Here is a 17919-nt window from a genome sequence, read left to right on the forward strand (position 1 = left end):
CGTGAGCTGACAAGCTGTCCCTGCCTCCCGCTGGCCTCGGCTCCCCTGGCACAAGTGCCGTGCCCGAAGGACGCTGCCCTGTGCTCCAGCCTGCCGAGCAGCCCGGCTCCCTGCCCCGGTGCCCAGGGTGCTGCACACACTGCTGACCTTTGCCAGGAGTCGCAGGGCAGCGGCACAAGAGTGGGAATGCTGAGCCAGGCCAGCGGGCCTCGGCTGCCCTTGGCCTTTCTCTCCTCGGGCAGACTCCAGAGGGCCAATGCCTCCAGGCTGGGCTGTGCCCAGCAGGGCTCCGCTTGCCCTCGGGAGCAGCCGGCTGCGCTTGGGCTCTGAGAGCGGAGGATGCGCCCGCTGCCAGCAAGAGGCACGCAGGGCCGGGCTGTGCCTCCTGCAGCTACCAGGGCCTCCTTGCAGCCTGGCCCTGCCGAGGCTCAGGCTGCTCCGGGCTCTGCCAGGGCTCTGCTGCGGCTCCACGCCGGGCAGGGCCGGGCCCGCTCTCAGCTCACACTCGCTGACAGCTCTGCACCGCAGGAGACCTTTCAGAGCACCTCTCTGATCTTTCTGCTTTCTCCGCTGAGCGAGGCTCTCCTCCAGCCAAAGACTTTGCCCTTTGTGATACAAATCCAAGTGGCAGGCACCCAAATGCTCTCGAGTCACAGCTGAAGGCCTGCATCTGCACAGGATGTTTTGGCTGCACAACTCACCCTTTGCTTTTTCCTGAAAATGCCATTGCCCTTTCTGTCTCAACTGGAAGTGCCACAGATGTGCCAAACAGGGCCCGTGGGCCGTATGCCAAAGGCAGTGTGGTCTGGAGAGGATGAATGAAGAAGAGCCTTCTCCACTTACAAACCATACCAAAGGAGCCATAAGCATGTCTTAGCACCAATAAAAGACAACTGGCAATTCAGAAGGAAATCTTTTGTGAAGGGGTCAGAAGGAAGAGAACCTTCCAAATGATTTGATGCTTTGAAAACTTTAATTATAATCCTATCTATAAACCTATACTACAAAACTACTTAACAATCCTACTCTAGAGTCCTACTCTGCAATCCTACTCTAACTTGGTAATATCTTGATTGTTAGATTCTTGTCTTCTTTGTCTTCTTCTTCTTCACTGAGCTGATGAGTGGTGCCAGGGTGGATGCTGGCTTGGCTGCTGTTACAAATGGATGCTAATCCACAGGAAAAAAACAACAAAGAACAGTGAACCATGAGTTTCCAAGCTCAGTACATCACAGACTCAATCAGGATTCCTATAACTCCTAGAAAGACCCAGAAAGTAAACCAACGGGACCATCTGCTCCCTAGTCGTCATGTGCAGGACCTTGCCATCACAGGCAAACCTGGCCCAGAATCTCACTCATCCATTTATTCTGGTTTCTCCATCTTGCCGGGATTTTTGCCCTGCCAGTGCCCTAGAAATGGTGCTTTCTGTCCCCGGGGTTTCTTCCTTTCAAGAAGCTCCAATGACTCCCATAGGTCCCTGTCTTGGAAAGACAGGCACCGTGCTGATTTCCACAGGCACACAGAGCAGTGTCTGCCTTTCCATGCCCTGCCCCTCCTGTGCTGGATGGCACCTTCCTTCCCAGCAGGGCCAGCCGAGCGGTGCTGGGTCCTGCAGTTCCCTCTCTGCCACACAACCTGGCAGTCAGCCTGGGCCAGTTCCCCTCTGCCTGAGTGTGCCAGGCAGCAGATGGGGCTGGGACAAGTCCCTCTCAGCTGTCCCTGTTTGTGTGCCAGAAACCTCTAAGGATGGGGTGGGGGGCACAAACCAGGGACCCTCAGAGGCTCACAGTGAGTCCCTCACAGCCCCTCCTGCCCACAGCCAAATCTCTGCAGAGTGCTCTGCCAGGACTGGCAGCCTTGGGTTCCTCCACCACCATTTCACGTCTCTCTAGCCTGCATTACTGTACTTCAGTTCTTTTGCCATTAGATAAAACTGAACACCCCACCAAATCAGGGCAAGAGAAACAGCCAGAAAACAGGGCACCTGTCCTCTCAGGAAATGCTCAGAGAGGTGGAGTTATTCAGTTTTGTGAAGAACAGGCCCCAGGGAGACTTTATTGCTGATTTCCAAGATTTCAGAGTAGCTTTGAAGAAAGTGGGGAACACCTTTTTTAACAGGGCCAGTTACAAGAGAGTGTGGGCGAATAGTCTTAAACACATGGGGATCTAATCAGAGTAGGTCTAAGGAAGAACTTGTTTACTTGGAACATGGTGTCTCCCTGGCACAGGTTGTCCCAAGAGCTTGTAGGTGCCTCCATCCCTGGAATCATTCCACTTCAGGTGGGACAGGGCTCTGAGCAACCTGATCTCTTTACAGATATCCCTGCTCATTTCAGGACAGTTGGACCAGAGGACTTTACAGAGCCCTGCCAGCCCAGCCCAGTCTAGCACTCCTCAGCATTTTCATTTGAAGAGCACCAAGAGTGGAGGTGAGGAGGAAGGGGGCTCATCTGATGCCTCGGGCCTCAGTGGAGGAGGAGCCCATCCCTCGGACACTATTTCACCTCAGCCCCTTGGCATTTTACCTGCAGGAGCCTCTTGGCAGGCCAGCGCTGTTCTTGGTCTGTCTGCAGGCAGCAGCTCAGGAAGTCACACAGGTGAGGTGAGGATCGGTTGGGCTGCCGCAGCTGTGGTCTCTCTCCTCTGGCTATCAGGAGTTCAGCCTGCAGGAAAAGGAAACACGAGGCTCCACCTGCTTCTTTCCCATCTGTAACTGCTCTCCCTGAGCCCAGTGTTTAAGCTCCACTCTGCAGAGCAGGTTCTGGTAAGATGCAGATGGTAAAGGAAAGATGACTTTCCTTTACCAACAAAAAGCCACGGCTTTTCCAACATCCTGCTGATCGTGCCTTGGCAGTCAATTTCATTGACTGACCCAGTTAGTGGGAGCTACATCAGCAAAGCATGTTTCCTTCTTGCAGGATTCACACCACCCTGACAGGCTTTCCGGAATATGGGCTCTGCTACACTAACTAACTCTACTATTTCCAAGGATTAGTACAGGAAAGGCATCTCTGCAGTGCTTGTTGGTCCCTTAAGCACAGTGGTCATAAACCAAAACTCATTGAGCTTCTTGTCCTCTTCTAGAAAACAGTGGTACATGGGAGGCAAGAAAAGAAATCCACCAGGTATTCCTCAAAGTAAGGAAACAAACATTTGGAATCTCATATTCAACACAGACCCTTTAAGATGCCTGCACACATGTATTGGGATGAAAATGCTTGCTTGGGCACACAGGAGCCACCTGCAGCTCTGTCTCTCAGCTGCAAGTTTCAGCCTCTTTATGTGGCAAAAGGAAACCTTTTCAAGGTCAAATCTGAAGAAGAAGTCAATGCATTAATGGCGCCCCCATCGCAAACAGTGTAGGTAAGAAGTGGGAGGTTTTGACAGGCTCTCCATGACACCAGGCTGCAGCCTGGTCTCCATAAAAATGCCCATCACAATAGTAACAGCTCTGTGCTGGTGGCACTGAAATAGATGGTGACCAAAAAGACTTTGTTATTATCCTCTTCAACTCAGAGGAAAATTTCCAAGCCTAAAACAGCAAGCATAGTCCCCTGGAGTATAAATAATTATGGCAGCTTTCTTTCTTTTTCCTGCACGCCCAGAGGTCACAAAGGGGGTTTTATCCTGTCTCTCTGCAACTGAGCTCAGCCACTGGACATGGTGGGGAGCTGGAGTCCTCATTGTCCTCAGAACTGTGCAAGCCAGGGATGTCCCTGCTCCTGTGGTAAAGGAACACAGCACCGGCATCAACCGCCCACGTTGGGTCCCAGCCCCAGGCACCGGGCTGCAAGCTCATCAACTTGTTGAAGTACCCAGAAACAGCCAAGGGTTTAGTGTTACTGCAGTCGGAGAAAAACACATCCTTAACTTATCCAGGCCACCCTCACACATGACTGAACAATGTACAGATGATTTGAAAGCCTGGAAGTTCTGAAGACCCACAGGTCTTGGAAAAGATGCTACAGTATGGAGGAAACTTGATGTGCTGTGGTTGAAAAAAGAAAAAGAAACCAAAACTATTGGGGAAGATGAAACGGGAAAACCTTACAAATATGTATGCCTGGAAAAAGATTTTGAGAATATGGAAACTGTAAGCGAGATTGAAATGAAAGTAAGCTTTGAGATAGTTACTAGCCTTAGTTAATGAACAACTGGAAAACAATGGTATGGCCAGCTGAAGGTAATCCCCTTTTGATTAAACTATACCCTCTGCTGGCAGACAGGTCCAAGGGTCAGAGCAGACCCTACTAGCTTGACAGAAAGGGTCCAAAGAGTAGTTTTTATCGTTTAAAATGTAACACAGTATGGTAATGTAATGATTCTTATAGGCTGTAGGTAAATGCTCTAGTGTTTGTATCTTGTACTAGATTGGTTAGTGAAAATTTGAATATTCAGCCCAGAAGAAGATTTATTGTATTGTAACAGGAACTTCCTCACTCTTTCAGGTCTCTCTTTTGGGCTCCTCTTTCGGGACTGCTCTGAGCTGTGGCTGGCAGCTCCAAGCAGGGCCCTGCACCCACGCCCTTTGCAATAAACTGAAAGTTCCAAGACCTGGCTTCAAAGATCTCTCATCTCCCTCCATCCCGACCATCCTACCCACTGTCACTCCTACACAAAACTACTTGGGCATTGCTTTGGTGGTTGTTTCTTTTTTCTTTTTCTTTTTCATTTTTTTTCTTCTCCGATAAAATTGAATCTGGGAAGGTCTGACCTCAGTTTCTCAGGATATTTATCACATGTCTAACCTCTCCACTGAAAAATTCTTGCCCTTCAGAGACTGTGGGAACTCAAAATGTCTCTCAGACATTTTTAGAGGTTCCAGGCCTTGGTCAGAAGCATTCTAGACCCTGGCAGACAGCTGAAAAACAGCTGTGATTTTGAGTTTGAGCCATGGAATGAATTACCAGCTTTGGAGGTGGAACAAGCAGTCACAAAAGGTTAGATAGTATAGTAAAAGTAGTTACAAAGTAGAGGGGAAAATTTTTTAGTATTGTACAGGGGGGTTTTAACACATGTACAGGGGGGTTTTCACTTTGTACATGGGGGTCAGAAGTTCTAAGATGGAGGAAAGTGGGCTGATCCTGTTCTTCCTCCTTCTTTTTCCTTACCTCCATGTTCTTGGTGATGTTGGCACTCACAGATTGGTTTAGAGTAGAAAAACACTTGGCAACGTAGGTAGTAGGTATTGGGGAATAATTGTAAACATGTTATACGTAATATACCTTATAAAAGATAGCAGCAGCCCTGGGCGGGAAGAGAGACGAAGAAGACAGCAGATAGAGAGGATGTCAGGGTGTGTGTGTGCCTCTACCCAGGCCGCTGATCAAATAGCCGCAGTCCAAGAACATAATCTGTTAGATAACTAGCAATAAACTGCCTTGAGACCGAACAGCTAAAGCCTGCGGAGTTTTTCTTTGGAAGCACGGGTTGGAGGAGGAATTTCAGCACCACATGAGACCCCAGAGCAAGGCCGGGGTTCTCACAAGAGACAGAGCACCAACGGAGTTCAAAAAGCAAATGAGAAATGTCAGGCAGGCTGGAGGCCAAAATGGCAGGTTTCTGAACTGCCACTTCACTTCTGATGCAACCAAATGTACAGCAGATGCTGACGTGCTGCAGGGACATGTTTAGAAGGGGACCTTGGTGGAAGTGGTGCCAGCAGATGGCAACGGGACTTGTCCAATGGCACACAGGACATGGGACAGGTGAGAAAGACAGGTGGGATCAGGGAGTATTTGCACCTTACCGAAACAGGAGTTTCATTCCTGTGAGGAACTTCTCGTTCCACCATTTCGATGCCCACGATTCCAAAAGACCATATGTCCACTTTGGGGCCATATGGTTGACCTGTCAGCATTTCAGGCGCCATCCAGCCAGAAGTGCCGGCCACTGAGCTCCGTCGACGCTGCTCAGGGGTGAGCTGAGCAAAGAGGCCAAAGTCAGCTGTGGAGTAACAAACATACCATGAAAGCCAGCTCAAGTTAGGAAACCAAGCAAAAGAATTCCCCACTCTCAGTCTATGTGTTGTTGAATCTCCTGGAGAACTGTCCACGCTCGGTTTCCTTGGGGCTTTAGCCAAGGACATATGAAATTGGCCACTTCCAAAAAAATCCCAGTTTTTTTAACGCTGCTCACAGCAGTGGCCTTTATTCCCCTGAAGCTTTAGTTTGTGGCTCCCTCCCTCTGGAAGAGACAAAATCACACCAATGACACCCTTGACTTCTCGTGGTTCCTTATACCCCTGTGCACGTTGCAACCGTGCCCTCAGCTCACAGCGGTGGGGCCCTGCACTGCCACCAGCACCATTTCTGGGGAGCTGGCAGCCACTCAAAGCAGCCCCTCACCCCACATCCCTGAACGCTGCACCTGACCAGGAATATACTGACCCAGCTTGACAGAGCCATTGGTTCTGAGAAGAATGTTGTCACTCTTCACATCTCGGTAGATCACGTGGTTCCAGTGAAGAAAATCCAATCCTAGCAGGCACTGAGAGGGAAAACAGAAACAGGAGGGCAAAAATTAGTGATGTGATTTCATCACACCAGAAAGGAAACAGAGACTCTAAAAGATTCCCATTCCCCAGGGGAATGGCAAGTAATGGCAGAACACAGTGCCACTGAGAGGAAGAGTTGTGTTCCAACACTTGCAGAGGAGGACCTTTCTACGGAAAGGCATGTCAGCTTTTGAAAGAGCAACAGCACCTGCTGTTCTAGACTGTCCCCTGCAAACCTGCCAGGATGACTGCTGCTGCAGTGGATGTGCTTTCTCCATGCAGAGGGCAAAGGAGGGGTTTGGCCAAGAAAGAAAAAGTCCCTCTCTCTGGTGTGAAGCGGATCACTTTTGGGTGGGAGGCTGCATGACGAAGGTTTTGTTGCTGGCCTCAGCACAGACTTAGAGTATAACATCAGTCACCTTCCTGAAGCAAAGAGCATTTTGGCTGCACTACTGTTCTTTTCAGTTGAGGACTGTGAGAAATGAGTCTCTGTTTCTCAGCTGATCATTTCAAATCCTGCCACCAGCACCTTTGCTTTTACAGGCAAGGAATGCAGTGCAGATAGGTTGAAGATAAAAGTTTAAGGAGGCAAGGTGGGGAAGAGCAAATACAAATACAGGAGGCAGAAGGAGAATACAAGAGTAGGAGAGAAGAGTACAAGAACTGAGTACAGTGAGTGCAGGGGCACTGGCAGGCAGTTCCCTTGAGATGCTTTTACTTGCCCATAGCATACTGGCACTAGGGAAACAAAACTTTATACATGAAACCTCTCTGTTCCGAGCCCGTTTCCCAGACAATCCTGCCCAAGCCCTCTGAAGCACAGGTGGGATTCCTGACCTCCCGACTGATGGCTGCTATCTCCTCTTCAGACAGGTAGGTCTTGCTGATGACATCGCTCAGAGTGCCTCCATCCATGAACTCCATAACCAGCCAGAATTGATTATCCACAAGGTAGCTGAAAGAAGGAAACAAGAGCATGGAGGTAAACATGCATGGTTAGTTTGTTTTCTTGATTCTTATTTCCAAGTCCCTTTGTGACAAGGACAGAATAAAGGGAATAGACATTCCCTCTAGGCTGTGCATTGTTTGCAACCTGTCTCGAGAAGAAAGGCACAGCTTTGAAAAAGGAGAGGCCTCAAATAGCCAGCAAGTAAAAACTGCAGTTTAGGAACAGATAAAAAAGCCTGTCCCACTGCGTGTTTCTGGAAATAACCACCTAGTCTTCCTGGCATGCAAAGCAATGGAAAAGAGGGGACACAATCCAAGGAAAATCCATGTTAGTTTACCCAGATGTAAGAGGACTGTTGAAAAAAATCAAGCCCCAAAATAATGTGGTGGCTGTGAACTTACAGCCTATTGATTTAGTTAGATATGACTGATGCAGGTTTTTGAATAATTTTCAAACTATGTGTGCCAGGGAATACTCCTGCAGACAAGATGCACTCTCTTCCCAGCCATTGGACATGAGCAGAGCAGTAATAATTCACCAATAATTACAGCTCTATTTTCTGCCACTGAATATCCTTGCATGTTTGCAGAATGTAAACAAACATTTACAACAACTCACCTGTCTAAATAGTTGACGATGTTGGGATTCTTATTTATCTTCACAACCATGAGTTCATTGACTTTTAGTTCCTTCTTCCTCGGTCCTTGGAGATTTATTTTCTTTATGGCCACCTAAAATGACATTGAAAACCAGTAACTTGAGAAGTTGGTGGCACAAAACCACCTGGAGCGAGTAATTTTGCAATGACACAGCCGAGCTGTGCCAGACTGCCTTGTGATCAGGCATTGCAGTAATTAGGAACTGACATTGCAATAGCCCATTGCTCCACTCCCTTGGGGGCCAGTTACAGGACACGTGGCCACTGAGGTTTTGCCGTGAACACTTGGTGACAGTGGTGTCTCAACTATCACCCACAAATCTCTGAGCCCACTCCCTGCTGCTTTGTATGGGATTCAGAAGAAGTAATCCATGCCTGAATACTCTGTGGCTACATCCTGGGCTATGGGCAGGGCTTGGGGCTTCTAGGGACGCCTTGCAGATCTCCCCCTATGTGCAGTTCCCAAGTGCAGCACTGGAGGTGGCTAAAGAACTACCAGTAACTTTCAGATGTATTTGCTGGCAACCAGAAGTGAGAATTCAAGACTCTGAAGCTGTAGCCCCAAAGAGCAGTGAGATGCTCTAAGGCACCACCTTTGTTTTAGCAATTGAGAGCGAGTGAGCACATCCTTCTCTGAAATGGACTGCTGCCCTGCATGACTTCCTTCTGGCAGCTGAGAAGGACAAAGACTGTCCCCGATGTATTTTGCAGGCTGGTGCCAGTCTGTGTTTCTTGTGCCTCCTCAGCACAGCTCTACCCAAAGCTCTGGCCACAGCTGCCCACACCAGAGGGGAAAGCCCTTGAGTGCAGCAGAGTCTGTGGGGGATGTTGACATTTACCTCTACTCCTGTGGCTTTGTTGATTGCTCTAACCACAAATCCAAAAGTCCTAGAGACAAAAAAGCAGCAAAGAAAGGACAAGCCATTTAGATCTCACAGTGAAAGCCAGCCCACACAGGAGATCTCTGCTGTAAATGACCAAGACCTGCAGGATGCAGGAGGGCTCTGCCAGAAGGCAGCTGATGCATTTTCCTCTCAAGTGCATGGGCACTGGGCCTGTCCCTGAAGTGTTGGGGTTTACTGCCTCAGCTCCTAAAGAGAGCTCCTTCTTTCATCTCAGGTTTCAGGTTCTAAACTGTGCAGTTTTCATAGTTTTCATCCTTACCATGGAGAATTCCCTTCAGCAAACTCTTGGAAAGTTATCTGACAGCTATCAGGGAGTAGGTTGCTCTTTCAGGCATGCAAGTTTCTTGCCCTTTTATTAGTGTGGCTGTATGATTTGGAGAGATACAGAAATGCTAAGGAAATTAACAGAGAACTGTCCCACACTTGAGAGACAAGGAGATCTTCCAGGTCCTGTTCCTTGCTGAAGGCAAGAGACCTTGGCAGCATGGATGTGTCTCTGACAACACCTTCAGGGCACACTCACAAATTCTGAGCAGCACTGAGAGATGGGACAATCTATCCCCAGTGTCTGAACATGGCCATAGATGTCTGTTTGCAGCTGGCCTGACTTCACACTGCATAGATATTCCACCAGAAAAACACCTGGCCCATGGTTATGGAGAAGTAACTGTGGTTGGACTCACCCGCTGCCAATATATTCCAGTTCAGCATATTTCCCCACAGGATTTTCCATGTTCACTATTTTCCCTGAGGGAAACAAAATGCAAGATGCTCACTTTAAAGCAAAGACCCCAGCTTCCAGGAAATGCAAAAGGCAGCCCCAGAGCTTGGAGCTTTGAACTTCTTGTGGTTTCCTGGGTAACAACATCAACCAGGCAGACGGCTCTGCAGCACAAGTGGCCAGCACAGAGACTGATTTTCTACAGCAGTTCCCATGGGGAAATGTCTCAAAATGTCCCTGGGACACCAAACTCAGGAAAACCATTTGGTACAGCTATGCTGAAACATGCACACAATACACTGTCCCTCAGAGAAGAAATACAGCCGACGTACTCAGTTGCTCCAGGGAGTCATCCTTGTTCTCCTGTTGCTGAGCAGCGCTGGAGATGAGCAAATGGCCCCGGTTCCACTTCTCAGGTTGGGGAGCAAAGGCTCCTTTAGACAATGCTGCTCCTGCAGCAGGTTTGACAAAGCCCTTGTAGATCTGTGACAAGAAGTGAGTTCATGTAGGAAAGGTCCCTGGCAGAGATTAGCCTGAGATCCCACTTCAAATGCAAGCCCTTAGGAAGGTGCTCTCAGCCACATGCAGGGATCTTAAATGGGTTTTTTCTGATGTCCACTTCTCAAACTGGATGGGTCAAAACCAAAGGCTAGCTCTACTCAAGTTCATGGCCAGATTCATGTTCCATTTTCATGGATTTTCTGAAGGATCACTGCCACAATGACCATTCTGCTTCCTCTCAAGGATTCCTTTCCCCCTCCAAGGGATTCAGACACACTTGCAGCTCCTTGTTCAAATGTTCTGCCTCCTCCCACTGTGTCCTCTTTTCCTGCACCATCTTCAGGTCATGCTCAACCTGTAGCAGCTTTGGTGGGGACAGTTCCTGTACCTCATGCCAAGCCTGGGGATCTTCATTGCCACCCATTTGCTGGAAGTCTTTGTAGGCTGCCCGGTGAGATGTCAACACTTTCACCTCAAGTTAAACAGAAGAAAGCAGTCAGAGACTACAGCTTATCTCTGTCAGTCAAGAGTCATTGACTGTAAGGAAAGGGAAAGAACAGATTTACAAGGGGTACAGACAGCTTCTTTCAATCCTCCCTCTGGGTCATCATGCTCCCCTGTAAAAACACCTCAAGAAACAAGGAGAGCAGGAACAGGCCACCAGGAATCAATTTGGATGACTGCTGGCCAAAAGGCCAAAGGACAAGTCCCTCTGTCCAGGGCAGCAGGTGAGATTCAGCACACCAGGAAATCCTTCAGAGTGAGTGTGATACACACTACAGCAGGATGGCACTCAGAGGCATCACCTCACTCCCTGCAGCTCTGCACTGGAAAGGCAAGAAGGGCAGAAACCACCAGTTTGGTGACTGCGGTGGCTATCCCTCTTTCACTCACTTGCTCTTGTAGAGCCTGAGGGAGAGGATTAAGCTTTTCTCTGATGATTTTAATTTCTTCTTCCTGCCTCTTCTCCTTTGCTTTCATCTTACTGTGAACTTTCTGAAACTCCGTGTCCAGCTGTTCCTTCAAGTTCTGTAAAATACAAGAGAGAGGATCTTTCACGAGTGGAGTGGCTGCCACTCTTTCACTCACCTGGTTTTGTTGATCGCCCCTCTGCAGACGGAGATTCATGTCCTCTTGAATTCTTCTCATGTCTTCCTTGTTCCCCTTCTTCACGTCCACGATGGCACTCTGAGCTCCGGGCAGCTCTGCTTCTGACTCTGCCTTGATGTTCTGTACACACAAATGCAGGGCAAGTGACTGGGAGCTGCCATCAGGCTCAGCTTTTTCCTCTTGCAGCCTCAAAGTCACATTTATTCAGCCACTTCTTTCTGCTGCCCTACCCACCTCTGCTTCCAGTGTAACCCTCCTGTCCCAGTGCTGACTTTGGCAGATTCCAAGGCTCTGTGCTTTCAGTGCCTCCGTTTTATGCCCTCTTCCTGCCCTTCCCTCTGACACCTGGTGAGTCAGGCTTACCTGGCCTTTCTCCTGTGGCTCTTTCACCTGCTGCCTGAGCTGCTCTTCCTGCTCTCGGGCTGGGAGCAGCTCTCCCCAAGTCTGCCATGGCATCTCTGACAAAGCAGGCTGCTCCTGTTCTTGTTCTGGAAGGACCTGCACAGAAAGCAAGAGAAGATGGGTTTCAACTTTCCATATAACATTTGTGGGCCAAGGCTCAAGGACTGATGGGCTCACACGTTCCCAAAGCACTGCAGTGCTGCAGCTCTCCTGGGTCATTCTCTGCCCGTGGGGAGGCACAGATGCCAAAGTGACCCTGGCACTGCAATCAGGGGCTGAAGCTCCAACAGCCTCTGAGGCAGCTGACAGGGAAGCTGTGGCATTTCTCAAGGGTCTGCTGAGGACCTCCCTCTGCTTCTGCCATGCTCTGTTTGTCTTTCAGTAGTGACTGACACCCCACCCTGTCCCACAGCTCCATCCTGGCTCTGCAGGTAGCTTCCTGGGTGAGCTCAGCCCTTGTGAGAGACACTTCTGGAGTTCATGTTCTCTTCACCACCTAAAATATGGAATTCTTCCACCTCTCTGGGACAGACAGAACATTAAAGCATTAACTGGGGGCTTCAAGAAGAAGTGGCTGGAGGGAGAAACCATGTCTGAGGGGAAAAAAACACCACATCTGGAGGAGGAAACACCTCTGCCTGCTCAGAATCAGTCAATGTCTTTAATCCTCTCCTGAAAGGGATGCTTTACATGAACTTTTCACCTCCAACTGCTTTGGACCAGAGCCAAGAAGATTCAATTATGTAAATGTTACATAGATAGATAGATAGATAGATAGATAGATAGACAGATAGACAGACAGATCTCACTCTTATAATCTCTTGTTACTATAATTTCCATTCCTGCACACATCAACACTTGGTAGCCATTGCCCCAGTCAGCAGCAATCCCAAGACTGCTCCTTCAATAAACCACACTCTCAGGGAATTTAGAGCATTTAGGTCCTTATGGAATACAATCAGATCCAGAGCATTGCACTGGGAACTGCACTCTTGCAGCATCTGTGCTTGGCCAAGTGCTTCTCATGGACTTGACCACACTGACAGTGCTAAAGGGGCTGTAAGCAGAAATAAAGCCCAGCCCCTCTCAGCTCCTCTGATCTCTGGGGACCAGCTGGAATGCAAGGGCATTGATTTTCTGCTCAATTCCCAAACACCACACCTACTGGTTTCCTGGGTTGCAAAAAGACACAGGGACTGTTAATAAGAAAGCAAAGAGCAAGGGCCTGTTGACTGGCCTGGCACCAAAACAGCTCCCTGTCCCAAACAATGTGTCATGCAAAAATACTGCATCCTCCAGAAGGGCCCCCTTACACAAGAAAAAGCAAGGAGAATCTTTACAAGTGCAGGAAAAGGACAGAAAAGATGGAGGAAAATCGACTTGCATAGATAAAAGACAAGAAAATGAACAAGACTTCTCCTCCTACCAAAGGAACAAAGACAGGAGAGCCACAGATGCCAGAGAAAAATACACTTGGATAAAGTGAGGGGATATTTGCTGAGGAAACAACCCTGGTGGTGAGCACTGTCACGTATGGAACCATGGAAGTGTGCCTGAAGGTCCCTCATGAGCATCCCATTGTCCTGGCTGAAACTCCCTCAGCACCTCCTCCTTGGCCTTGTGCTCCACAGCCTTCCCCAGCTCCCGTGTCCTTCCCTGCACACGCTCCAGCCCCTCAAGGACTTTCTGCTTCACAGGGGCCCACAAGTGGACACAGCACTCCCAGCTCTGGCCGCAGCGCTGCCCAGCCCAGGGGGACGGTCACTGCCCTGCTCCTGCTGCCCCACTGCTGCTGACACAGGCCACGATGCCCTCGGCCTTCTTGGCTACCTGGCCAGGCGCTGGCCACCTTCAGCTGCTCTTGACAGCATGAGCCACAAATTTTCCCATTGGACTAAAAATACAGCATCCCTGGTTCCAAGATTTCCTTCCTGTTCTAAGCAACACAAGACAGCAGTCAAGGACTTGCAGCTTCAACCCCACCTCCAGGTTCCAATGCACTTTACAAAGCTACAGACCACACCAAAAAATGCATACACAGAACCTTGCTCCTTCTACTGTCACTGCCTGCAGGAAGTCGATGGGTCCTGGCAGAACTCCAGCACTCAGCATCCTCAGGCAGCAGCAGCAAGAGCTGGCTGGTCAGAAACTTGCAGCTCTGCCTTGCTCTAAAGACAGCACCACCCACAACTGGCACTTACTGGCTCTGAAGATTCAGGCTCTGCTGTAACCACTGATGGAGCCTCACGCTCATACTCCTCAATTTGCTCCTCTTTGGTTTCGTCACCAGGAGGAGAGGGAGCCAGAACAGACACTGCTGGTGTCTCTGCCATCTGTGGCAAGAGAGAAGCATGAGGGACAGGCTGTTACCTCCAATTTATAGCCTTCTTTCTTCTCACATTTACCACCACATCTTCCAAGGAAAATTGAGAACCCTGGATTAAAATGGGATTCCAAGGCTCTCTCATGTATTAAAATTGGCTAATCCAACTGTACTGCAAATAGTTCTGAATTAAATATTCCACACTGCCTACTAAAAGGTTACAATGATCTATTTGTGTAAATGACCTTTTAATTCTTGAAATCTCTGAGATGCAAAATCGAAACTTGCAGCTCTCCCTTGCAGTAAAGACAGCAACACCCACAACTGACACTTACTGGCTCAGAAGATTCAGGTTCCAGTGTAACCACTGATGGACCCTCGTGGTCATACTGCTCAATTTGCTGCTCCTCTTTGGCTTCTTCACCAGAAGCAGATGGAACTGGGGCAGAGACCGCTGCTCCTTCGTCCATCTGTGGTAAGAGAGAAGCATGAGGGACAGGCCGTTACCTCTCATTTATAATCGAGTTTCTCCTTGGATCCACAAAAACCTCTTCAAAGATGGAATCATCGACTTTGTTATAATTGGGATTCTTAATCACTCCAACCAGATTAAAATGGGCTAACTCAACAGAACTCTATTTGATGAACTCTATGAATTTGATAGTCCTCCCTGGCTGATATCAGCAAGCAACTGTGCCTTCGCGCAAAGGAGCATTTGGCACTTGAGAGCTTCAAACTGGAGAAATAGGAGATACCATGGCCTTTGCAATTGCTGCAGCAGACATAGAAAACTCAAACTGGATCAGAATCCCATCCAGTGCATGAAAAGGGCAGGAAAACTTTGTGCAGAAGCAGCTTTACTTGCTGGAAAGAGAGAAAACAAGCAGGGCCTCTCCTGCTATCAGAGCAACAAACCAGAAATCAAAAGTGTCCCCTCCTCTGGCAGCTAAAACACTTGGAGGCAGTGAGGGCATGTTTGGCAGGGAAACAGCCCTGGTGGTGAGCACTGTCCCATATGGATCTACGGAAGTGTGCCAGAAGGTCCCTCACGAGGCTCTCGTTGTCCAGGCTGAAACTCCCTCAGCACCTCCTCCTTGGCCTTGTGCTCCACAGCCTTCCCCAGCTCCCGTGTCCTTCCCTGCACACGCTCCAGCCCCTCAAGGACTTTCTGCTTCACAGGGGCCCACAAGTGGACACAGCACTCCCAGCTCTGGCCGCAGCGCTGCCCAGCCCAGGGGGACGGTCACTGCCCTGCTCCTGCTGCCCCACTGCTGCTGACACAGGCCACGATGCCCTCGGCCTTCTTGGCTACCTGGGCAGGCGCTGGCCCACCTTCAGCTGCTCTTGACTGGCACCCCTGGGTCCTTTGGCGCACACAGGTACCCAGCCACAAAGTTGCCCGTTTGATTTCAAATACAGCATCTCCGGTTCAGAGACATCCTGCCTCTTCTCAGCAACACAAGACAGCAGTCAAGGACTTGCAGCTTCACCCCCACCCTAGGCCCTAATGCCAGTTCCAAAATCTGCAGGCATCATTGCAAAAGGCATCCACAGGAAATTGCTGCTTCTGTTTTTTGCCACACAAGAAGCCTTCCCAATGAGGCACTTGGTTTCTTTGGCCATACCCGACAAGAATGGCACCCCACATGTTCCTGGACAACACAATCATCTTCATGCAGCTTAGCAAAAGTCAAAAGACAATGTACAAGAGAAGAACTATTGCAGAGAACTGCAGATCACTTCCACAAGCCAAACACACCTTTCCACAAAGGGAAAACAAACAAACCAAGCCCTGCCACTTGCAGCACTACGTCCTGTGCCTTTGGCCACAGCAATGCAGAAGCCCAGAGACAGAACTTCCCTGAGCTGAGCAGCCAGAAGCTCAGCCAGAACCCCCAGCTCTTCAGTGCCTCAAGGTGACAGGTCAAAATCCAATTTGTTGCTGGAGGTCACTGCCTGCAGGAAATCGCTGGCTCCTGGCAGGACTGCAGCACTCAGCATCCTCAGGCAGCAACAGCAAGAGCTGGCTGGTCAGAAACTTGCAGCTCTGCCTTGCACTAAAGACAACACCACCCACAACTGGCACTTACTGGCTCCGAGCTGTCGGGCTCCGGTATGACCATTGATGGAGCCTCGTGGTCATACTCCTCAATTTGCTCCTCTTTGGCTTCTTCCTCAGAAGCAGAGGGAGCCAGGGCAGACACTGCTGTTGCCTCTGTCATCTGTGGCAAGAGATAAGCATGAGAACAGGGCATTATCTATGATTTATAACCTCCTATCTTCTCACATCTACCACCATATCATCCAGGAAAAATTGAGAAACTTTGATTGCAATGGGATTCTTAGGCACTCTCATGGTGTTGAATTTGGCTAGTCCAACTGTAATGCAAATTGCTCTGAATTAGTATTCCACCCTGTCTGCTATCATGTTACAATGATCTGATTCTGTAACTGACAATTTAAATCTGAAAGCTTTGCAATACAAAAGCAAAACTTGCAGCACTGCCTTGCACTAAAGACAGCACCACCCACAACTGGCACTTACTGGCTCTGAACTGTCAGGCTCTGGTGTGACCACTGATGGAGCCTCGTGGTCATACTCCGCAATTTGCTGCTCTTTGGCTTCTTCACCAGGAGCAGAGGGAGCCGGGGCAGAGACCGCTGTTCCTTCGTCCATCTGTGGCAAGAGAGAAGCATGATGGACAGCCATTACTTATCATTTATAGCCTCCTTTCTCCTTGTATCCACAACAACCTCTTTGAAGGAGAAATTATCAACTTTGTTAGCATTGGGAATCTAAGGCACTCTGACCAGAATAAACTGGACTAACCCAACAGAACTCTATTTAATGCACTCTATGTATTTGATAGTCCTTTCTGGCTCCTATCTGCATGCAACTGTGCCTCTGCACAAAGGAGCTTTTGTCTCTTTAAAGCCCTGAAATGGAAAAGTAGGAAACAGCCAGCAAGGCCTTTGCTATTGCTGCAGCAGACACAGAAAACTCAGACTGGATCAGAATCGCATCCAGTGCGTAAAAAGTGCAGGAAACTTTGTGCAGAAGCATCTGCGCTTGTTGCAAAGAGAGAAAACAAGCAGAGCTTCACCTCCTAGCAAAGCAACAAACCACAAGTCAAAAGTGTCCCCTCCTCTGGCGGCTAAAACACTTGGAGGCAGTGAGGGCATGTTTGGCAGAAAAACAGCCCTGGTGGTGAGCACTGTCACGTATAGATCCATGGAAGTGTGCGTGAAAGTTTCTCTTGAGGCTCCTGTTTTTAAGGCTGAAACTCCCTCAGCACCTCCTCCTTGGCCTTGTGCTCCACAGCCTTCCCCAGCTCCCGTGTCCTTCCCTGCACACGCTCCAGCCCCTCAAGGACTTTCTGCTTCACAGGGGCCCACAAGTGGACACAGCACTCCCAGCTCTGGCTGCAGCGCTGCCCAGCCCAGGGGGACGGTCACTGCCCTGCTCCTGCTGCCCCACTGCTGCTGACACAGGCCAGGATGCCCTCGGCCTTCTTGGCTACCTGGCCAGGCACTGGCCACCTTCAGCTGCTCTTGACAGCATGAGCCACAAATTTTCCCATTGGACTAAAAATACAGCATCCCTGGTTCCAAGATTTCCTTCCTGTTCTAAGCAACACAAGACAGCAGTCAAGGACTTGCAGCTTCAACCCCACCTCCAGGTTCCAATGCACTTTACAAAGCTACAGACCACACCAAAAAATGCATACACAGAACCTTGCTCCTTCTACTGTCACTGCCTGCAGGAAGTCGATGGGTCCTGGCAGGACTCCAGCACTCAGCATCCTCAGGCAGCAGCAGCAAGAGCTGGCTGGTCAGAAACTTGCAGCTCT

General features: G+C 49.4%; 1 protein-coding gene across 1 annotated transcript; it reads right to left on the reverse strand.

Moving 5' to 3' along the window:
• Positions 1–449: 449 nt before the first annotated feature.
• LOC146763619 (uncharacterized) lies at positions 450–16751 on the reverse strand. The gene is made up of 14 exons (XM_085567775.1): positions 16159–16751; positions 14404–14538; positions 13947–14078; positions 11707–11841; positions 11128–11463; positions 10622–10705; positions 10065–10215; positions 9695–9758; positions 8946–8994; positions 8067–8179; positions 7337–7454; positions 6393–6492; positions 5753–5949; positions 450–2666 (listed from the first exon to the last, which is right to left on the reverse strand). Exons 1-14 carry the CDS (start codon positions 16321–16323, stop codon positions 2499–2501), a joined length of 1947 nt encoding a protein of 648 aa, XP_085423901.1. The 5' UTR covers positions 16324–16751; the 3' UTR covers positions 450–2498.
• Positions 16752–17919: the final 1168 nt, after the last annotated feature.

The sequence above is a fragment of the Lonchura striata genome, chromosome Z (genome assembly GCF_050655825.1).
Source record: "Lonchura striata isolate lonStrDom1 chromosome Z, ASM5065582v1, whole genome shotgun sequence".
NCBI classification, from domain to species: Eukaryota; Metazoa; Chordata; class Aves; order Passeriformes; family Estrildidae; genus Lonchura; species Lonchura striata.

Excerpts from the sequence above, each read along its gene's own strand:
- LOC146763619 (XM_085567775.1), bottom strand. The coding sequence starts at position 16,323 with ATGCCCTGTTCTCATGCTTATCTCTTGCCACAGATGACAGAGGCAACA. Across the intron at positions 14,539-16,158 it reads AGCCCGACAGCTCGGAGCCA|ATGGACGAAGGAGCAGCGGT; the intron begins GTAAGTGCCAGT and ends CTCTTACCACAG. Across the intron at positions 8,180-8,945 it reads ACAAAGCCACAGGAGTAGAG|GTGGCCATAAAGAAAATAAA; the intron begins GTAAATGTCAAC and ends ATGTCATTTTAG.